The sequence below is a fragment of the Rhinoraja longicauda genome, chromosome 38, assembly GCF_053455715.1.
Source record: "Rhinoraja longicauda isolate Sanriku21f chromosome 38, sRhiLon1.1, whole genome shotgun sequence".
Lineage (NCBI taxonomy): Eukaryota > Metazoa > Chordata > Chondrichthyes > Rajiformes > Arhynchobatidae > Rhinoraja > Rhinoraja longicauda.
In genome coordinates this window covers 10,169,293-10,193,266 of record NC_135990.1, presented here as the reverse complement: position 1 = coordinate 10,193,266, position 23,974 = coordinate 10,169,293, and the positions used below count along the sequence as shown (strand labels likewise).

The window sequence follows — 23,974 nt, the reverse complement described above, 5'->3', positions numbered from 1 at the left end:
GCTCCTCCTATTCACGTATAAAGCCCTAAATGGACATTCCCCCCCCCCCCCCCACATCAAAAATCTTCTAACCCCCCTCCCTAACTCCAGGTCCCTCAGGTCGGCCGACTTGGGGCTCAGGGGTGACCGCGCTTTTGCGGTTGCAGCTCCTAGACTGGAACAGCATCCCTCTCCCCATCAGAACTGCCCCCTCCATCGACTCCTTTAAGTCCAGGCTCAAAACCTATTTCTACTCCCTAGCATTTGAGGCTCATTGAGGAGGCGCTGTGAACTGTTTGCGTGCTACTGTATGTTTCATTTTTTTCCTTAGTACCTAATCAGATGTACAGCACTTTGGTCAACGAGGGTTGTTTTTAAATGTGCTATACAAATATAATTGACTTGACTTGACTTGACAAAGTTGGTGATGGGGAGGTGAATGGTCCTCCAGCCGCTAGGTGGGGGTGAAAGCGCAGTGGGAGGTGTGGTCCTCCAGCCGCTAGGTGGGGGTGAAAGCGCAGTGGGAGGTGCGGTCCTCCAGCCGCTAGGTGGGGGTGAAAGCGCCAGTGGGAGGCGTGATCCGCCAGCCACTAGGTGGGGGTGAAAGCGCAGTGGCAGGTGTGGTTCTCCAGCCGCTAGGTGGGGGTGAAAGCGCCAGTGGGAGGTGCGGTCCTCCAGCCGCTAGGTGGGGGTGAAAGCGCCAGTGGCAGGTGTGGTCCTCCAGGCGCTAGGTGGGGGTGAAAGCGCAGTGGCAGGTGTGGACCTCCAGCCGCTAGGTGGGGGTGAAAGCGCCGTGGGAGGTGTGGTCCTCCACCCGCTAGGTGGGGGTGAAAGCGCCAGTGGTAGGTGCGGTCATCCAGCCGCTAGGTGGGGGTGAAAGCGCCAGTGGGAGGTGTGATCCTCCAGCCACTAGGTGGGGGTGAAAGTGCCGTGGGAGGTGTGGTCCTCCAACGGCTAGGGGCGTCGTGCTGCGGCTTTTCCCCAGGGAATGAGGGGGCGCCGGACGAGCGGCGGCGGGAGCGCGCTGAGGCGAGAGCGCGCCCGTGAGGCGGGAGCGCGCTGAGGCGAGTGCGCGCCCGTGAGGCGGGAGCGCGCTGAGGCGAGTGCGCGCCCGTGAGGCGGGAGGGCGCTGAGGCGAGTGAACGCCCGTGAGGCGGGAGCGCGCTGAGGTGAGAGCGCGCCCGTGAGGAGGGAGCGCGCCCGTGAGGAGGGAGCGTGCACGTGAGGCGGGAGCGCGCTGAGGCGAGTGCGCGCCCGTGAGGCGAGAGCGCGCCCGTGAGGCGAGTGCGCGCCTATGAGGCGGGAGCGCGCCCGTGAGGTGAATACGCGCCCGTGAGGCGGGAGCGCGCTGAGGAGAGTGCGCGCCCGTGAGGTGAATACGCGCCCGTGAGGCGGGAGCGCGCTGAGGAGAGTGCGCGCACGTGAGGCGGGAGCGCGCTGAGGAGAGTGCGCGCACGTGAGGCGGGAGCGTGCCTACGCCGGCCGCCGCCCCCGGGCCTGAGCAGCGGCAGCGACGGGGTGGCGGAGACGGTGCTGGGGGTGCGGGCCCCGGCCTGCGAGCGCAGCGGGAGGCCGGGGATACGGCAGCGGGAGCGGCGGGGCCCGCGGGTCTAGGCCGGGCGCCGGGCTCCCGGGACGGAGCAGCATGAAGTTGAAGAAGCAGGTGACGGTGTGCGGCGGCGCCATCTTCTGCGTGGCCGTCTTCTCGCTCTACCTCATGCTCGACCGCGTCCAACATGAGCCGGGCCGGCGGCACGGTGGCCTCAGCTTCCCGCGGGTAAGGACAGCGGCACCGGGGCACACTGACTCACACACATCCTCCCCCTCCCCCCCCCCCCCCACACACACACACACACACACTCACACACTCATAGCACCCACACACACAAAGCACTCACACGCACACACCCACACTCACCCCACACACACACCCACACACGCCCCCATCCCCACACACCCCCCATCCCCCCACACCCACGCACACCCCATCCCCCCACACCCCCACCCACCCACGCACACACACCCACACACCCCCCCATCCTCCCACACCCCCATCCCCCCACCCACACACACCCCACACACCCCCCCACCCACCCACACCCCACACACCCACCCACCCACACCCCACACACCCACACACACATCCCCCACACCCCCCCCCCCCCCCCCCCCACGCACAACTCTGGCACACGCACATAACCCTGGCACACATAGCACCAGCACACACACATAACCCTAGCACACAGACACAGGACCCACACCGGGTCACTCAGCACCCGGCACGGGGTACACCCCAGACACGTACATCCGGGACCCACACCCGGCATTCACAGCTGGCACACACAGGGTCACCCAGTACCCACACCTGGCGCTGCAGCCACCCACCTGGTCACCCACACTTTGCACCCCAGCACCCAGGCCCTTAGTGTTGCTGGTACATATCATCCTGGCTCCCACAATTAGCCCATATCCCCAGCACTACTGCTGCCCTGGCACCCAGGCACCCACCATTGCGGGTAGCCTATCACCCAAACCTCTAACATCACCCCAGCATCCTTGTACCCTGGCACCAAAGTTTCCAGTTTCAGCCTCCATCCTCTGACACCTCCCAGGTGCCCAGCATCACCCTCTTACTGCTGGTGCTCTGTCACTGGGTTGTCATCTGCCATCCTCCACCATCTGATGCCTTCCACAACCTGACACTAAGTATTTGGACCTTTAGCACCCAGATCTACTTCTCATTGTCTGGGCTGTCACACTCAGCCTTAGTCTAACAGACACCTGAATCTTTTATCTACACTGTCAGTTATCTTAATGAAAAATAAACCTTTTTAACTTGCTTGTTAAACAGCAAACAAAACGCATTGACAAGATTCAGTGAGTTGTTAAGAGCTGGAAGCATTGCTTGAAAAGACAATGCAAATAGTCTCTTTCAAAATTGAATTGGTTAAAAACTTAAAAGGAAAGACATTGCAGAGGTGGGGCAAGGCTAAGCAGATGTGAATTGTGGAGAACTCTTTCAAATCAAAGAATATGATATACAAAAGGACAAAAGTGCTGGAGTAATTCAGCGGGTCAGGCAGCATCTTGGGAGAACATGGATAGATGATGTTTCGGTCTGATGAAGGGACTCGACCCAAACCATCACCTATCCGTGTCCTCCAGAGATGCTGCCTGAACCTTACTCCAGCACTTTGTGTCTGTTTGCACTTTGTGCTCTACAAAAGAAAGATAGGTTTGATTATCTTTGATAATATTCTAAAACGCTCAGTATGTGAATTAATATTTTGTACTGTGTTTGAAATGCAAATTATTAGAACATTAATGCATTGTTAGAAAATTAATGTTAATATTTTGTCTGTTGCTTGTTGGCATCCACAAAGAGAATCAGCTGTAAAGTGTGCTTATTATCACACAACAAAAGACAGCCATCCTTGTAAGGTCAGATGGGGGGATAATTGTTGACAGTTGAACAATGTACAATTCCACCTGTAACCTCTTCAGTAAGTAAAGCAGTGAATGCCTCCTAGCAAGAACTAAACAGTAACAGAAGATATGTGTAGGAAGGAATTGAAGATACTGGTTTACATTGAATATAGACACAAAATGCTGGAGTAACAGCGAGTCAGGCTGCATTTTTTTAGATTTAGAGATACAGCGCAGAAACAGGCCCTTCGGCCCACCGAGTCCGCGCCACCCAGCGATCCCCGCACATTAACACTATCCTACACCCACTAGGGACAATTTTTTACATTTGCCCAGCCAATTAACCTACAAACCTGTACGTCTTTGGAGTGTGGGATGAAACCGAAGATTTCGGAGAAAACCCACGCAGGTCACGGGGAGAACGTACAAACTCCGTACAGTACAGCACCCGTAGTCAGGATCGAACCTGAGTCTCCGGCGCTGCATTCGCTGTAAGGCAACAACTCTACCGCTACGCCACCGTGCCGCCCTGCATATCTGGAGAAAAGGAATAGGCGACGTTTCGGGTCGAGACCCTTCATCAGACTGAGAGTCAGGGGAAAGGGAAATTACAGGTATTAAAACGTACAGAACTAATCAGAGCCAGCACCAATGACTCAAGAATGGTAGAGCCCACAGTGGTGCATTGTTGGTTGTGGAGGAGGTGATAATGAAGGGTGGGGGAGGATCGGAGAGAGGGAATGTAAGGATTACTTGAAATTAGGGAAATCAATACTCACACTGCTGGGTTGTAAGCTGCCCAAGCGAAATATGAGGTGCTGCTCCACCGATTTGTGTGTGTTTGTTTTTAACTTTTTCATTCCTCTAGTTAATTCTCCCCTGACTCTCATTCTTAAGAAGTTGTCTCGACCTGAAGCGTAACCTATTCCTTTTCTCCAGAGATGCTGCCTGAGCCGCTGAGTTACTCAGCATTTTGTGTCTGTCTTCACTAATAGGAGATAGATTGATAAAAGGCAAGTACTATTCATGCTGTAAAATGACCTTCAACATCAAGAGATTGTAACAAATATCCCTTGACATTCAGAGACGCTGTCATTGAAGAGTTTCCCAGCATCAACACCCTGGAGAGTTGAAGAAGTGTAAGAAAATAACTGCAGATGCTGGTACAAATCGAAGGTGTTTATTCACAAAATACTGGAGTAACTCAGCAGGTCAGGCAGCATCTCAGGAGAGAAGGAATGGGTGATGTTTCGGGTCGAGACCCTTCTTCAGACTGAAGAAGGGTCTCGACCCGAAACGTCACCCATTCCTTCTCTCCTGAGATGCTGCCTGACCTGCTGAGTTACTCCAACATTTTGTGAATAAATACCCTGGAGAGCTGAAGTCATCATTAATTAGAAACGTGACCATTCAGCTGCCTGCATGCATTGGGGATGGGGCTGGTTCTGCAGTGACTGTGTTGACTCGATGGGCTTAATGGCCGAATTCTGCTCTACTTCTTACGGTCTTGTAGCGTCCTCACACCCTGAGCCCATGGCACTGCCTGCAAGGCACAAATCGGCAGTGTGGTGGAATACTTTCCTCTGACAGCAACACTCGAGGAGCTCAGTACAATCCAGGATGGGGCAGCCTTTTGGATTGGGACTTCACTCAACATCCCTAAGCTGCATTTCTCCCTGTTTACCACTGCTTCATTGCAGCTGTAGGGTGCCATGTAGGTAGCCTAGGCACCTCAGGCAACACCTCCCAAACCTGTGACCTCCACATCATGAAGCATAATGACAGCGAGAACATGGGAACAACACCAGCAGCGGGTACCGGCTACCCCTCCAAGGCACATACCATCCTGACGTGGAAATCTATCGCTGTCCCTTCATCAGACTATTCACAAAATGCTGGAGTAACTCAGCAGGTCAGGCAGCATCTCAGTCTGAAGAAGGGTCTCGACCCGAAACGTCACCCATTCCTTCTCTCCCGAGATGCTGCCTGACCTGCTGAGTTACTCCAGCATTTTGTGAATAAATACCTTCGATTTGTACCAGCATCTGCAGTTATTTTCTTATAATACACTCCGGGGATACTGCCAGATCTGCTGAGTTACTCCTACACTCTGTGTCTTTTGTGAAGCGGCATCTGCACGTCCTTGTTTCTCGTACTGACGAATGTCTTTGTTCTTTGTTGTGGCAGCAACACAATCACTAACAGATCAACTTTCTGCACCAGACTATTTAAATCTTGTGTTTTTTTGAACCATTTGTAAATGCATTGCGAAATATGTTATTTTCCCTCTGTCTAACACGCCTACTGCTATTGATTGCACTGTAATCATGGGTAATTAGGCTCTGCTTTCTGACGCTCACCTCCTCCCAGGCAGCTATTACATCAGCCCGCCTCTTCTGAAAAATCAACATTAGTGGCAGCTCTCTCACACCTGGCTTCAGTGACCATGAGCTTGAGCTGACAATTTTGCATTGGTAAACTGGTGGGGGAGGCTGCCAGTTGTTGTTGCCTTCCCTCTGCATAGGATTGCTGAGGCTAGTTACACTGCACCAGTTTCTGCATCTCAAAACAAGCACTGAATCCAGACCTTTGTAAGCCATGTAATTTAGCTGTAATATATTCAGTCCTGAGCACACGATTGTCTTTGTGCTCTGGTTGTAGATTTATTTTGTTTGCCTGTGCGGACTTCATCCGCCTTTGCGGTCTCTTTTCACAGTGGCTTTTCATTACAAAATAAACTCAGTGGGGGGGGGGGTTTATGTGCAATCACAAAAGTAATTTTTCTAAAATGGCAAAACTTGCGAAATCAGTGGGTTTCCTTGCACTTGCACTGCCCAGTGAGTGGACCAGTGCCAGTTTTGGAGCAGAACATTACTGGACTGAAACTCATCTCTGCATGTGATCTTTAGTTTACAGATACAGCATGGAAACAGGCCCTTCAGCCCACCGAGTCCCCGCCACCCATCAACCTGTTCACACTTGTTCCACGTCATCCCACTTTCTCATGCACTCCCTACACACAAGGGGCAATTTACAGAGGCCAATTAACATACAAACCCGCATGATATTGGTATGTGGGAGGAAACCAGATGAAACCCACGCAGTCACAGAGATAACGGACAAACTCCACACAGACAGCACCCGAGGTCAGAACCGAACCCAGATATCTGACGCTGTGAGGCAGCGGCTCTACCAGCTGTGTGTACCACTGTTTGAAACTCTGACAGAACACTGTCTGAGTTTTTTGAGGAGGTGCAAAGGTGATTGATTAGTGTAGGGCAGTAGATGTGGTCTACGTGGACTTTGGTGAAGCATTTTACAAGGTCCCACATGGTACACTGATCCAGAAGATTAAGGAGCATGGGATCCATGTTGACTTGGTAGCTTGGATTCAGAACTGGCTTACCTCATAGGAGACAGATAGATGGTAGTGGTGGAAGGGTGTCTTTCTGTGTGACGAGGTGACCAGTGGTGTTCCACAGTGATCAGTGCTGAGACCTCACTTGTCCCTAACATTTTCCCCACTGTTTTGATACCTTCCTTCGAGACGGATGAAGGTTAAAAAATGACATAACAGGTTGAGAAACCAGCAGTTCCAAAAGGAACACATCTGGTACTAGAAAACAGACCAAGTGGATTTGAAGAGCAAGTTTTATTTTTAGGTTGAAGCAGTAAGATGACCAAGAGAGAAAGAGAATGAACCAAGAGCAGTAAATAATCAGTCAAGTATGATGGAAACATGGGGATCTTTACAGGACTGGTTAAGGCATGGGGTACATTGATCACAGGGCTGAATGCCTTCCCCGTAGAGTCATACAGTGTGGAAACAGGCCCTTCGGCCCAACATGCCCATAGCGGCCAACGTGTCCCATCTACACTAGTTCCCCCTGCCTGCGTTTGGCCCATGCCCCTCCAAACCTTCCTGTGCCATACCATTCTTTCATTCTCCACGGTGTACAGGTGAGGTGCAGTCCACTGGTTGAGAGTGCAGCTTCCATGTCTCCGTTCTGCATTTGGGACTGCTGTTCCGTGTCCCAGAAGCGATCGTTGAACTTTCCCACTGCGATTGTACTCTTGTTGCCAAGTGGCTCCCAACCACTCTCTTTTTTTGTGTGACCTTGGAATAAATTGTTGATCAACGTCAAGATGGTGAAACGGTTTATATAGATAGGCGATTAAATTGTGTTGAGCTGCCACGTTGACTAATTCCACGACTCGTTAACAGCAAATCAATTACATTTTAGAGCCTGCTAAATAAATTACCCTCGGTCACATAAGGGACCCTTAAATTTAAGGAGAACAGTTTATTGCCCAGGCTCGTTTATTTACAGCCCAGCATGGTTTTTCTTGCTTCCAACAAGCAATGTGTTTATTTTCTTTATTTTCACTTTACATTGTAGGAGGCTCTTCGGCCCACTGTGTCCTTGCTGGCTCTCTGAACATTCCCATTAATCCCAGATCCTCTATTCTTTTTCACATGACATCAATACATGTGCTCCCACCACTCTCCCATGGGTATCACAAAATGTTGGAGTAACTCAGCGGGTCAGGCAGCATCTCTGGAGAGAAGGAATGGATGACGTTTCGGGTCGAGACCCTTCTTTAGACTGGGTCATATTGAATGGCGGTGCCGGCTCGAAGGCCCGAATGACCTACTCCTGCACCTATTTTCTATGTTTCTACTTATAATTAGAGAATTCAGTGTTCATACTCTGGGGTGTAAGCTACCCAAGCACAATATGAGGTGCTGTTTCTCCAATTTGCACGTGGCCTCACCCCGGCAACAGAGGAGGCCCAAGACTGAAAGGTCAGTGTGGGAATGGGACATGATTGGCAAGCGGGAGATCCCTTAGGCCTAGGCGGCCTGAGCAAAATGGTCAGCAGGTCTACGTTTGGTCTACGCTTCTCTTCCCACCTGTCTTCGCCGAGGGCAATTTGCAGTGGCCTCTTCAAAGACAAAAGCAAGTCTTTGGGATGTGGGCAGAAACCAGAGCACCAAGAGCAAAGACAAATGGTCACAGGGAGAATGTGGAGGCTCCACACAGATGGCAGCTGAGTCAGAATGGAACCCAAGTTGCTGAAGCTGTGAGGCTGCAGCACTCTCTGTTGTAGCACCCTCGGGGAATCTTATTGCATTAGTGTGGCAAAATGTTGGAAAAGCTAACAAAATGTCTTTAGCTAGGATAAATAAGCTGAGACCCCTGATAGTGTTATCACATTTTTAGAGCTGAGGGGAAGGCCCCTGGTCTCATTGGCCTTGTTTTTTTTGTATAACGAATACAATTTGCCTTATACTCTGGATCTTTGCAGTAAGCCGTGCGGTATTCATCCAGTACCTTTGTGAAAGTTGTTATTGAAAATGCTTCCACCGACCTTGAGGCAAGAAGCTCTAAATCAAAACTTGCTTCAATTTTATAGATATTTTCTCTCAATCCTGTTATTTGGTTCCTTTGCCAATCTCAAATTCAAATCCTCCGGTTCTCTATTCTTCTTTCTGCCATTGTCGTCATTTTCTTAATTTATCTTGTCTAGATCTTTCCTAGACTTTGAATATTTCTTTCGCTCTGAGGATAGCTCCTCCCCTCACCCCCACGGTCCACATGTAACTGAAGTCCCTAATTTGTGGAAAGAATCATTCTCGTAAATCTCTTCTGGACCTCTCTTCCAACATCCTTCCTAGAATTGAACACAACCCTAGCCATTTAGACTTTAGGGATACAGCATGGAACCAGGGCCTTCGGCCCACCGAGCCCGTGTCGACCAGCGATCATCACGTACACTAACACTATCCTACACGCAAGGGACAAATTACAATTTTACAGAGACCAATTAACCTACAAACCTGTACCTCTTTGGAGTGCTGGAGAAAACCGGAGCACCCAGAGAAAACCCACGTGGTCACAGGTAGAATGTACAAACTCCATACAGACAGCACATGTCGGATTGAACCCGGGTCTCTGGCGCTGTACGGCAACAACTCTACCGCTGTGTCACTGTGCCGCCCTGACAAGAATGGGAAAGCTAAATCTGAAAGCCATTCCCGATTCATGAAATCAAGACGGGAGGAGATGGGAGAAAGGTTTATCAAGAGAAAAAAGACAAACACTTTTTATTTAGCTGGAACTGGTGTTAGTGATGAATGGGGGTATATAAGTTTGAATTTTTCAGTATTCACATAGAGGATATACTCTATCGATTTATTCACAAAATGCTGGAGTAACTCAGCAGGTCAGGCAGCATCTCGGGAGAGAAGGAATGGGTGACGTTTCGGGTCGAGACCCTTCTTCAGACTGGTCTCGACCCGAAACGTCACCCATTCCTTCTCTCCCGAGATGCTGCCTGGCCTGCTGAGTTACTCCAGCATTTTGTGAATAAATCGATTTGTACCAGCATCTGCAGTTATTTTCTTATACTACGAGGATATACTCTAATTGGTTTCAAGTTGGAGTTTAATTTTTCAGTATCACATAGAGGATATACTCTAATTGGTCTCAAGTTGGAGTTTAATTGTTGTCCTTGTAAAATTCAGGTCCAGATCAAATATGGGAGTAAGTGATTTACTTAATTGATTGTTTTTCATGATGATAAACTGCTGTATCTTATAATCGATCATTGAAGTTTCATCATTTGGCCATGGAGGGATTGGTTTGCATCAAGTTCTGTATTCCTTGCCAGAACATGAAGTGCACCTGGAAGCATGTCTGTATACTCTAATCGTCACATGACTTTAAACAGGTCCTCAACACCTTGAGGAAATAATTGTTGAAGGCTTTAGACACACAGCGCGGAAACGGGCCCTTCGGCCCACCGAGTCCGCGCCGACCAGCGATCACCCCGTACACTAACACTATCCAACTGTTGTAGTTCGTGCCCTATGAACAGAATAGTCAGACAACCGGATTCGTATAACCTCTTTATTCTACTCACCCAGGTGGGAGAGAGTCTAGAAACCGGAGCGTTTAGAAACACTCAGGAAGCTAGTGTAGTCTCTCTCCCCGAATGCTAACAATTACACATATTTATACCCAAAATACATGTGCCAGTACATTTCCTGTTGCTACCTTATATGGCAAGTTTTACAATGTCCTATAAATCTTTATGTGCCCTTCAGGACCCCTATGTCCTCCGTGTCCTGTGTGACCTACATGTCCTCGGTATTCCCAGGACCAAAGAATAGTCGATATGACCAAATGTTCCCCTTAACCATCAAAGGATGGTTAAGCATCAAAGCCTTAAAGCCAGTTGCCCATATCAAAGGATGGTCAACCATAAACCGTGCCTCCATGCTGAGCAACAGGATGTCCTGGCAACATAATCGAGCTGGAGCTTTTACACCTTTTTTACACCCCTGCAATAAAACCCATATGGCGAAATGTCGAATGTTTAACCCCTTACATTCCCCTCTTTGATTATACTATAATCACCGTTTGTGTTGTTTTCTTTTTCTTTTTAAATTGACCGATTAACAAGTAGTTGGCGTATACATGGACCGAAACAATAACAAATTAACAGAATCACTACAATTAACAGAAAGATACTGCCATAATGGAAAATCGGCCCCCACAAATATCCTAAACCAAACCAATCCCATCCTGAAGCATTAATTTGATTTTGGGCTAAATCTGCCCCTATTTTCCTAGTCAAGCCAAGTCAATTTTATTTGCATAGCACATTTAAAAACAACCCACATTGACCAAAGCGCTGTACATCAGTTCAGGTACTAAGAACATACATACAATGGCACACAAACATAACAGCATATACATAAACAGTTCACAGCGCCCCCTCAGAGGGCTCAAACACTAAATGCTCTTTCTATAACCTCCTTCACATGCCCCGCGATATTGGTGATATTAGAGGATACATCTGGTACAAATGTACAACATTCTTGCCCTATCATAGCACAGGTATCCCCTTTCTCGGCTAGCAGGAAATCTAGAGCCATACGATTCTGGAGAGCGACAAGACGCAGGACCATCATTTCAGTTGTTAACTGGCCTATTTGTTCCTGAGTCTCGTACAGTCCATCAGCAGTACAATTTGCTAATTGTTCCAGGGCACTAGCTAAGTTTCAAATTTCAGTTCCCGCCCGAGCGGTTCCCCACCTCGGGAATATTATCCACCAAAACCTGTCAAACTCCGATACAGCTCGTTTAGAGCGCCACTCTGGATGCTGTAGAGGATGATTTATGATTCGTAAATGTGGGATTACAAAAGCTAGATAACAGCACCCTGTCCAGGTCTCATAAGATCCCTGATCATACCGTGGCGAAAGTCCTGGTAACCAGACATATGCTCAGCTCCCACATATTAAGTAAGTCCCATTGAGAGGTCTTGGGGGAACTGTAGTACTGATATGGGTGCATGTGCTGAATCCCATTCTACAGAAACAGGTTGTATTTATTGGTGTTTCTGGAGAGTCATGAGGAGAATTAACTTGCATCCGGGGCCAATTCTCCTGTGTTTGATTAAGATAGGATCTCAAGAACCACCCATTAAAACATTGACATCCACAGTCATCTGATTGGTTGTCGTAATCCGTACACCAATTATTGGGGCCAGGGCTCTGTGAGTGATTCAAAAAGAACCGGGCAGACCTGACTTCACTCGGAGTGAAGGGGACCGGGTAAAGAGGCATCATGCTTTTTCCATGTGTTGAAACCTGGGGCGCACACCCAACAGGCAGACCGTTCCACCTGTGAAGCATATGTCTGACATAAACGATTGGTTCGCTTGGTTGGTTGGTCAAACGATTGGTTGAAGAAACGATTGGTTTGCCGGAGATCCGAGGTTCGTCCTTCTATCTGACTACCGAGGGTCAATATAATCCACAATCCCATCTCAGCCTCATGTTGTCCCGTGGTTTCTGGGCGTCTCGGACCTGAGAATGCTAGGCTGATAAAGATTGGGTTAATAATTTCATTTATTCAATTAAACGCTCATCCAGGTCGTACAGTTCATGGAGGTTGATGCACCCCTCTCCCTCCATCCCCCGGGGTTCGGAGTGGTTTCCCGTATAATACCTCAGCTGGGGCTAATCCTGTAGTAGAGTGGGGTTATACGCATAGAGGTTTTCTAAATGTGGTCCTCAGGCATTGAATAAATGAAAAGCAATATACTTCCTTTAAATATCTTATGTACCCACTGACCCAAGTAAATAGGCTTCAAAGGCTAATTTATCAACTAAGCTAGTACAAAAATGGGAAGGGTCCACAATTCCAGCACAATTGTAATCTTCAATTCATTCTCAAATATTCAATTCATCCAGTTAAAAAAACCAAATGTTGAAATGTGAAGCCAAAGATACAGATCCCAGTTCGTTTAGACCATCTACACTAGTCCAGCAGTCTTGTGCTCAAATTTCCTTCTTTGTTATATCCCTGTATGAAGGGGTACCTCAATGAGAAATGCTGAATTATTGCATGCACATCCTGAACACGTGGAACAGCCAGAATACTGGACGTGTGTAGAACAGCTGCTATCAACCGTTTTTGTTCCTGCAAAAACTGGCATTCATAATCCTTGGGTGACAACATCAGCTCTGTCACATGCTGACCTGGTGTTCTGAAACACCAGCTCACCCTCCGAGCAAATGGTTATCGCTCTCAATACTAGGCAGTAAATAAGTCAATAGTAAAGCATGCACGGAATAGGAGTAAGGAAAGGTGTTATCCATAAAATAGTTCACCATGAAGTTGCTATGCCTGATTAAAAGCTTTGTCAACTTGTAACATGAATTTTAAAATACCTGGACTGAAAGACAAAAACTAAATTCATCTGTCGCATTGGAAATTAAACTGGCACAAAGCATGTCCACAGGGTACAACACAATAGGCTTGGTCTCTCAATTGTTTAGCTCTGGTTTTATTAAACCATCCTGAGCAGGGTCCTATTCTTTCTGCCTTCCAGGGTATTGTGCCATTGCCTCCTCTGCATATCATCTGAACGTCTTTACATAAATGTCATGGAGTAAATACAGATTAACCACAATCCCATATAGATCTTGAGTGCACTTCCCCTAATAACAGGAGTAACAATAGCAAAATAGCAACATCAATAGCAAAATCAATCCATCAGCTAAACACATCAACAATAACTAAGCAATACTTATAACTATGTACACGTGGCAATTCAATAAAATCAATTTGTAAACCCCAATGTATTTTGGGGTGATACCATGTAGCATTTATTACATCCAACATTCCCCTCTTACCAGCATAGGTAAGAGAGTGCACATAATGCAACAAAACAGGTAAAAGCGCGTTAGGGACACAAACTTTGCCAGAGGCAGTAACCCAAAGCAAGTCAGATTCGCGAGGGGAACACCCATCCTGGCTCCACCGGTGTCTCTCAGCCTCGGGGGCGTCCCCCTGAAGCTGGCAGAATTCCGAAACACTGGGCATAGCAGTATTTGCAGAAAACTGCTGTTGTTCACCTGAAGAAACTAAAATGGTAGGGGTCAGGGCCTCTGTGCGTACCAATGTGTCAGCCAATGCATTCCTGAAAGAAATGGGATCCTTGACAGATGTACGCGAATTACATTTAATGATAGCCAAGGTTTTCGGGAGTGTTAAACTCGCTAGTAGACTTCGGACAAACAGGGCATTTTTAATAGGAGTGCCTGCTGCAGTCAAAAAGCCCCTGTGCTGCCACAGGTTACCAAAATCATGTGCAACCCCAAAGGCATATCATGAGTCGGTGTAAATATTAGCACATTGGTCAACGCGTGAGGGCAAATAATTCAGCCTGCTGGGTAGCATGAGGTATACGAAAAAAGGCGAGGGTAGGCAGTATCCTCAATCTCTAGCGCCGATCGTGCGGATTCTTGCTCGTGGTGCAACTTAACCCTTTGTCTGGGACCTATCCATATTCCCTGATGCTGTCTCATTATCGGGGGGTAGTCCCCAATATTCTGGCGGGGAGGGTAGAACCGGGACTGGCACCACCGCAGCCGGTGGCTCTGCCTGTGGGGCTGTGGGGATCGGACGTGTCCAGGGTTCCTCGTCACCCTCGGACTCCTGATTACCTAATAAAGCCGCTATAGACTCCAGTGGTTCGGATTCTGACTTTTGTTGTTGTTGGGCGAGATATATCCCTTTGGTACCGGTTTTAAATTCACCTCGAGCTCGGGTAGCACGGTCAAGTCTTAGATCATACACCTTACATTCCGCTTGCAAAATATCGCATGTTTTCGGTATTCCCAACCTATCACACACTGATATCCCTCTACTACTTGCATTTTCCCTCCAACTTCGCTCCCTTGACTCCTGATGGTGCTTCCTCCTCTTTCCATTTTTGTAATCCTCTTTTTCCATTTCTTCACTGCTTCTCGCTCCCACATTAATTGTTACCAAACGATCAATTTACCCAGACCAAGACAATGTCAACAAGAGTGACCGCCCTTTACGTTATAATACCGGGGCACCGGCATCACCTTATCCAAAGTCCGTCTCACATGTCTGACATCCAATTACCAAACGATCAATTTACCCAGACCAAGACAATGTCAACAAGAGTGACCGCCCTTTACGTTAAAATACCGGGGCACCGCCATCACTCTTATCCAAAGTCCGTCTCACATGTCTGACATCCAATTACCAAACGATCAATTTCTCTTATATCCATAGCCTGTCCCATTCCTGGCCTGACAACCAATCACTATATCACGTTATGAAATTATTCTTAAATTTACCCAGACCACAGACTCATGCGATAAAGACTCTTACCTCAATATCATCCTTATCCTTGCCCTTTTCCTTATCGGTTCGTCTGTGAATCTCAGTTGAACACAAAATCAACCCCAAACGAGGGACTTCAGTGTCTGAAAAACGTCAACGTCCGGGGTCTCGAACAACGGTCGAGAAGTGCACTCTGTCCTCTTCGGACGTGTTTCAGTCACCGCTGCCTCTTAGTCGTTCGTGGTTGACAGTGCCAAAGAGATCCTGCCGACTACGCCAAATGTTATAGTTCGTGCCCTATGAACAGAATAGTCAGACAACCGGATTCGTATAACCTCTTTATTCTACTCACCCAGGTGGGAGAGAGTCTAGAAACCGGAGCGTTTAGAAACACTCAGGAAGCTAGTGTAGTCTCTCTCCCCGAATGCTAACAATTACACATATTTATACCCAAAATACATGTGCCAGTACATTTCCTGTTGCTACCTTATATGGCAAGTTTTACAATGTCCTATAAATCTTTATGTGCCCTTCAGGACCCCTATGTCCTCCGTGTCCTGTGTGACCTACATGTCCTCGGTATTCCCAGGACCAAAGAACAGTCGATATGACCAAATGTTCCCCTTAACCATCAAAGGATGGTTAAGCATCAAAGCCTTAAAGCCAGGTGCCCATATCAAAGGATGGTCAACCATAAACCGTGCCTCCATGCTGAGCAACAGGATGTCCTGGCAACATAATCGAGCTGGAGCTTTTACACCTTTTTTACACCCCTGCAATAAAACCCATATGGCGAAATGTCGAATGTTTAACCCCTTACACAACGCACACTGGGAACAATTTTACTGAAGCCAATTAACCTCCAAACCTGTACGTCTTTGGAGTGGTGGGAGAAAACCAGAACACCCGGAGAAAACTCACATGATCACAGGGAGAACATACAAACTCCATACAGACAGCACGCATAGTCAGGATGTAACCTGGGTCTCTGGCGCTGTAAGGTAGCAGCTCTATCGCTGTGTCACCGTGCCGTCCCTATGGCTGTCAGGGGAATGTGGGCAAGTGAACAGAGAGAAGCAGAACGTGGGCAAGTGAACATGTGGATCAAAGATAGACACAAAAAGCTGGAGTAACTCAGCGGGACAGGCAGCATCTCTGGAGAGGAGGAATGGGTGACGTTTTGGGTTGAGACCTTTCCGACACATCATCCATTCCTTCTCTCCAGAGATGCTGCCTGTCCCGCTGAGTTACTCCAGCTTTTTGTGTCTATCTTCGATTTGAACCAGCATCTGCAGTTTCTTCTTATACATTGTGTTCATCAATTCTGAATGATAGCGTGGTGAAGTCTGCTGAGCTCCGGATCCTTGAGGTTAACGCCTCGTTACTAAGCTGGGGGGTAGTGTGAACTGTGAGGAAGATGCTATGAGGTTGCAGGGTGACTTGGACAGGTTGTGTGAGTGGGCGGATACATGGCAGATGCAGTTTAATGTAGATAAGTGCGAGGTTATTCACTTTGGAAGTAAGAATAGAAAGGCAGATTATTATCTGAATGGTGTCAAGTTAGGAAGAGGGGATGTTCAACGAGATCTGGGTGTCCTAGTGCATCAGTCACTGAAAGGAAGCATGCAGGTACAGCAGGCAGTGAAGAAAGCCAATGGAATGTTGGCCTTCATAACAAGAGGAGTTGAGTATAGGAGCAAAGAGGTCCTTCTACAGTTGTACCGGGCCCTGGTGAGACCGCACCTGGAATACTGTGTGCAGTTTTGGTCTCCAAATTTGAGGAAGGATATTATTGCTATTGAGGGCGTGCAGCGTAGGTTCACTAGGTTAATTCCCGGAATGGCGGGACTGTCGTATGTTGAAAGGCTGGAGCAATTAGGCTTGTATACACTGGAATTTAGAAGGATGAGGGGGGATCTTATTGAAACATATAAGATAATTAGGGGATTGGACACATTAGAGGCAGGAAACATGTTCCCAATGTTGGGGGAGTCCAGAACAAGGGGCCACAGTTTAAGAATAAGGGGTAGGCCATTTAGAACAGAGATGAGGAAGAACTTTTTCAGTCAGAGAGTGGTGAAGGTGTGGAATTCTCTGCCTCAGAAGGTAGTGGAGGCCAGTTCGTTGGATGCTTTCAAGAGAGAGCTGGATAGAGCTCTTAAGGATAGCGGAGTGAGGGGGTATGGGGAGAAGGCAGGAACGGGGTACTGATTGAGAGTGATCAGCCATGATCGCATTGAATGGCGGTGCTGGCTCGAAGTCAAGTCAAGTCAAGTCAATTTTATTTGTATAGCACATTTAAAAACAACCCACGTTGACCAAAGTGCTGTACATTTGAATTAGGTTCCAATAGAAAACAAAAAATGAAAACATACAGTAGCACGCAAACAGTTCACAGCGCCTCCTCAATGAGCCTCAAACGCTAGGGAGTAGAAATATGTTTTGAGCCTGGACTTAAAGGAGTCGATGGAGGGGGCAGTTCTGATCGGGAGAGGGATGCTGTTCCACAGTCTAGGAGCTGCAACCGCAAAAGCGCGGTCACCCCTGAGTTTAAGCCTAGACCGTGGGATAGTGAATAGCCCCAAGTCGGCCGATCTGAGGGACCTGGAGTTAGAGAGGGGGGTTAGAAGATTTTTGATGTAGGGGGGGGAGTGTCCATTTAGGGCTTTATACGTGAATAGGAGGAGCTTGAAGTTGATTCTGTACCGTACAGGGAGCCAGTGGAGAGAGGCCAGAATCGGGGTGATGTGGTCCCTTTTACGGGTACCCGTCAGGAGTCTCGCTGCGGCGTTTTGGACCAGTTGCAGGCGGGACAGGGAAGATTGGCTGATCCCAGTGTATAGGGAGTTGCAGTAGTCTAGGCGGGAGGAAATGAAAGCGTGAATGATTTTTTCTGTGTCGTCGAATTTGAGGAAAGGTTTGATTTTAGCTATGGTTCGAAGTTGGAAGAAGCTGGCTTTTACCACAGCGTTGACTTGCTTATCAAATTTTAATGCAGAGTCAAATATCATGCCGAGGTTTTTGACATGCGGTTTGACTAGGCAGGATAGGCTTCCAAGACTGCCTGTTATCAATTTGATGGAGTCGGGGGGGCCGAATAGGATGACCTCAGACTTGCTCTCATTTAATTGGAGGAAGTTCTGTGCCATCCAACATTTTATGTCCTCAAGGCAGTGTGAGAGGCTGTTTAAATTTGACTGGTTGTTGGGTTTCAGGGGGAGGTAAAGCTGAGTGTCATCGGCATAGCAGTGGAAAGAAATGCCGTGCCTTTGAATGATTTGGCCAAGGGGGAGCATGTATAGAGAAAAGAGAATGGGGCCTAGGATTGAGCCTTGTGGAACTCCGCAGGAGAGGCTAGCTGGAGCAGAGGAATAACTGCCTATGTTGATGGCGAAACTCCTATCTTTGAGGTACGAAGCGAACCAGCTCAGGGCAGTGCCATCAATGCCAACCGCGTACCGAAGGGCTGAATGGCCTCCTCCTGCACCTATTGTCTATTGGCCCTCACTTGTTCCTCTGTTTCTCCAATGTAGAATCAGATCTCTGTGCTGCAGAACCGCATCGAGCAGTTGGAGCAGCTTTTGGAGGAAAATCACCAAATAATCAGCCACATCAAGGACTCTGTGCTGGAACTCACTGAGAATGCAGACACCCACCCGGGTCTGCTCACCTTCCAAGCAAACGGCTCCTGGCTTGTACCGACTGACAATCACCAAACCTTCCTCTCGGTCTTTCCCCAGGATTGCCAGGTTGCCCCTGGGAATAAGGAACAAAAACCAGACCTGCAGGTAGGGAAGTATGGAACACTAGTCTGACATATTGTGGTTGCGTTAAATCTGTTTTTAATCTGTATGGATCAGTGACACACTCGCTCCTTCGACCAAAGCTTTGTTCATGAGATTGTAAGACTCTTATTTGAACAGTAGAGAAGACCGGATTAATATAAAACAAACAACGTTAATGTGATTACAATTTTTTATCCAGCTTTTGTAATATTTTTGGATTCCACAGCACCACTGCTGCCATTTTACTTGAGGATTTGGCGATGTAATCTGAGAAGGTTGCCACCTTGCAAATGGGGCAAAATAATCCTCCCTGTCTCTTAAAACATATAAAAACCTTATGGCATAATTTGAATATTTTCCTGGCCAATATTTATTCCTCACCAAAACAGATTATTAGTACAACTTGTGAGCCTTTGATGTTACATTGAACGATAAAGCACAAGAACAAGCTCTCAGGCCCACAATGCTTGTGCCGAACATAAAGCCAAGACCAACTCTTATCTGCCGGCACATAATCCACATCCCTCCATTCCCTGCGTGCTGTTGTATTTGTCTATTTAAGTGCATTAGTTACAAGCACTTTGATGATAAAGAGCTGCTACATAAATGTAAATTTGTTCTCATTAGGTGTAAAAGATCTCCCATTACCTTTGAAAGCCAATAGTAGAAAAAAGGTCATGCATTTTAAATGTTGTCCTGCCGTCCATCTCTGATAGTTTTCCTTTTCTCAGTGGGCCTACTGCACAGCTCAGCGCTGCGACGTTTGTCCAGAAATCAAAACTCCCCATTGAACAGCAGGCCTTGTGCCTAAGCTACACTACTCCACCATTGGAAGCAGCCCGGTAGAGAGCCAGGCTGATTCCTAGTTTCAAAAGTAGACACAAAAAGCTGGAGTATCTCAGCAGGTCAGGCCGCTTATCGCTTTGTTTCCCCTTCCCCTGACTCTCAGTCTGAAGAAGGGTCTCGACCCGAAACGTCACCTATTCCTTTTCTCCAGAGATGCTGCCTGACCCGCTGAGTTACTCCAGCAGCACACATAGGGTGGTGAATCTGGAATTCATTGCCACAGACGGCTATGGAGGTCGTCATTGGGTATTTTTAAAGTGGGGATTGATAGGTTCTTGATTAATAAGGGCGTCAAAGGTTGCAGGTAGAGGGCAGGAGAATTGGGTTGAGAGGGAAAGATAGATCAGCCATGATTGAAGTAGGTGGAGTTGACTCGATGAGGCGAATGGCCATGATCACATTGAATGGTGGTGCTGGCTCGAAGGGCCGAATGGCCTACTCCTGCACCCATTGTCTATTGTCTAATTCTGGTTCTGTGACTTATTAACATGAACGTTTTGTGTCTACGGTTTAAACTGGTATCTGCAGTTCCTTCCGACACGCATACTTGCCAAGGATTGAATTAGTATATGAAGAGATACCCAACAACATTGAGAACGGTGCGTTGGACAGTGGCTGTGTGGACTTTAGCAAGGTTTTGACAAGGCACGGTGTAGTAAGCCAACATGGAAGGTTAGATCCCACGGGGCCCAGGGTGAACCACCCGAATGGATGCAAAATTGGGTTGAAATGTTTGAGACAGAGGATGGTGTTAAAGGGTTGTTTTCACGCCAGAGATCTGTGGCGGTAAAAGTAAGAAAAAAGGTAAATTCTAGATGCAAATTCAAATCGCATCATGCATTGTTTAAATCAGCAAAGAATCAATTCAGGCTGATGTTCCTCAACTATTGATCAGAGTGTGGGTTGACCTGCAAATTTGCTAATGCAAGAAAAAGCCATGGGATCAATAACACCATGATCTACCCTGCCACCTCTATCACTCAGAGGTACAGCAACAGTGATTTCATGAGAACATGACACTCTCTACCCTCCCCACCCCCTTCCCTGCAATCCAAGGTCATGCATCGTGCTGCTTTAGATGGAGATGGTGATGATGAGGAGGCCGATGTTGACTTCTGATCGGCGGGTCGAATTTGCACCCTGCGGCCAGGGCTGTGGAACTCCGGCCCGGCTGGAGCCAACAGATCCATTTCCATAGCCGACTTCAGAGGCCGATTTTACGTGCCGGTATCTTGGACCCTAGACGGACTGTTCTGGTGGCGTTAGACTCCTCTGAGATGCCATAACCTCTGTTAGTCCTGTAAAATGGATAGTCCGGAAAGGGTTCCTGAAAATGGATGGTGGACTTGTACTAGGAGATGAGAAATGCTGATGTTTTTTCACACAAAGGGTTTGGAACCAGCTGCCGGAGAAGGTAGTTGAGGCAGGGACTATCGCAACATTTAAGAAACATTTAGGCAGGTTTATGGATGGGACAGGGATATGGGCCAAATGCAGGCAGGTGGGACTAGTGTAGATGGGACATGTTGGCCGGTGTGGACAAGTTGGGCTGAAGGGCCTGCTTCTAACTTGTAAGACTTTATGCCTCTATGTCCCTGGAGACCCAAGCATTTTCATGCACAGGTGCCGCAGACAGGTAGGAAGCAAACAGTAAGCCTTTATTAGAAGTAAATAGGAGTTCACAAGTGAAGTTAAGTTAACTGCAGTTATATCGGGTTTAGGTGACATAATACTCAGAGTATTGTCAACAGTTTTGGTCTTCTTTCCAAAGTGGGGTATTCTTGCAACCGAGGGAATACTCTACCCTCAAGCTCTGTGCCGAACAACTGGCACCAGTCGACACAGACATTTTCAATCGACCCCTGCAAACCTGCACTGTCCCTGCCTGCTTCAAAGTCTCCACTATTGTTCCCTTACCCAAAAAGCCAAGGATTACTGGTCATATTGACTACGGGCCTGTCGCACTGACTTCTGTAATCATGAAGACCCTTGAAAGACTTGTGCTGGCCCACCAGAAAAATATCACAAACCCCTTGCTGGACCCCCTGAAGTTTGCATACGGGGCAAATAGATCAGTGGGTGACGCAGTCAACCGAGGCCTGCATTTCATCCTCCAGCACCTAGACTGCCAGTGGACCTATGCAAGGATTTTGTTTGTGGATTTTAGCTCTGCGTTCAGCACCATTATGCCAGAGCTACTACACTCCAAACTCTCCCAGCTGACTGTGCCTGAACTCCTCTGTCAGTGGATCATCAACTTCCTGACAGACAGGAAGCAGCATGTGAGGCTGGGAAAGCACATCTCGGACCCGCAGACCCTCAGCATAGGAGCACCGCAAGGCTGCGTACTCTCCCCTCTCCTTTACTCTCTCTACACCAACGACTGCACCTCCACAGACTCCTCTGTCAAGCTTCGGTGCTGGCTCGAAGGGCCAAATGGCCTCCTCCTGCACCTATTCTCTATATTTTCTATGTTTCTCAAGTTGGCGGACAACACACCCCTGATTGGACTGATCCAGGATGGGGAAGAATCTACCTACAGATGGGAAGTGACATATCTGGTGTCCTGGTGCCATCGCAACAACCTGGAGCTCAATGCTCTTAAGACGGTGGAATTGGTTGTCGACTTTAGGAGAGCTCCCCCTCCCCTCCCCCCACTCACCATCAACAACACCACAGTCCCATCTAAGGAGTCATTTAAGTTCCTTGGAACCATCGTCTCCAGTGACCTTAAATGGGGGGCCACCATCGACTCCACAGTCAAAATGGCCCAACAGAGGATGAACTTCCTGCGGCAGCTGAGAAAACACAATCTGCCACAGGCAATCATGGTCCAATTTTATACTGCCATCATAGAGCCAGTCCTCACCTTCTCTGGTCTGGTTTGGCTCAGCCACCAAGCACGACATCCGGAGGCTGCAGCGCATCGTTCAATCAGCCGAGAAGATTGTTGGCTGCAACCTTCCCCCCATTGACGAACTGTACACTGCAAGGGTCAGGAAGCGAGTGGGCAAGATCATCTCTGACCCCTCTCACCCTGGCCACAAACTCTTTGAAGCACTTCCCTCGGGAAGATGACTCCGGACTGTCAAAGCAGCCACAGCCAGACATAAAAACAGCTTTTTTTCACGAGCAGCAGCTCTACTCAACAGCCAAAAATCTGTAGCCTCCTTGTGCTCTGGTATTTTATTTCATTCTTCACATGTTTAAATTATAATGTTTTATTTTTAATTGTCTACTGTATATCGTGTTGTTACTTGCGAGCAAAGCACCAAGGCAAATGCCTTGTATGTATACATATTTGGCTAATAAAATTTAATCAATTCAATACTGTACAAAATGTGTCTGGTTGGTTCCCATGCTGGCTGTTCTGTCACACGAGGAGGGATTGAGCAGGGTTGACCCTTTTCCCTGAAGTTTGGAAGAATAAAGAAACTCGCTGGAAATAAACGAGGCCCTTCCAGGGCTTGACGGAGTATATTTAGCGGGATGTTTCTCTGGCTGAGGTGCCTGGAGTTTGGATTCAGATCACAAAATAAGAGTTCGGCTGGCTCAGAGGACCATCGGAACACAGCTACCAGCCTTGGAGGGCATCTACAACACACGACGCCTCAGAAAAGCCACCAGCATCCTCAAAGACTCTTTACACCCATGCAACAGTCTGTTCGAACTTCTACCATCGGGCAGACGATACAAGGCCTTCTACGCCCGCACCTCCAGACTCAGGAACAGCTTCATCCCCAGGGCCACAGCTGCTATGAACCGGTCCTGCTGAGCCGGATGGTCACATCGCACAGCGAACCGGCACTTTATTCTGTTTTAAAACTGTTCTAATTTGTTTCATTGGGTTGTTTAAATTAATACTGACTAGCTAATTAATTTATTGCATCGTATGGGAGGCGCATTCCCAATCTCGTTGTACCCCTGTACAATGACAATAAAGATATATTGTATTGTATTGTTTAGGATTGTAGTGAGGAGAAAATTCTTTACTCAAAGGGTGGTAAATATTAGGAGGCTGTGGTGGTTTAATCATTGCTTGCATTTTGAGCAGAACCAATACATTTCTAGATATTAAAAAAAATCAGGGGGTATGCAATGGAGCATGAAAATGAAGGTCAAAGATCATTAAAGTCGATGGACAAATCCCCCCCAACCCCCCTCCATGTTCTTTAGCGCTTGTAGATCACTTGCGACAATCTTGGGTATTTATTCACAAAATGCTGGAGTAACTCAGCAGGTCAGGCAGCATCTCGGGAG

General features: G+C 47.8%; 1 protein-coding gene across 1 annotated transcript in view; it reads left to right on the top strand.

Moving 5' to 3' along the window:
• Positions 1-1,350: 1,350 nt before the first annotated feature.
• Positions 1,351-23,974, top strand: part of man2a2 (mannosidase, alpha, class 2A, member 2) — a 69,044-nt gene continuing 46,420 nt past the window's right edge. The window contains exons 1-2 of the mRNA XM_078430001.1: positions 1,351-1,756; positions 18,617-18,871. Coding sequence (XP_078286127.1) covers positions 1,625-1,756; positions 18,617-18,871 — 387 coding nt within the window. The 5' untranslated portion in view covers positions 1,351-1,624. The remainder of the gene's footprint in view (positions 1,757-18,616; positions 18,872-23,974) is intronic.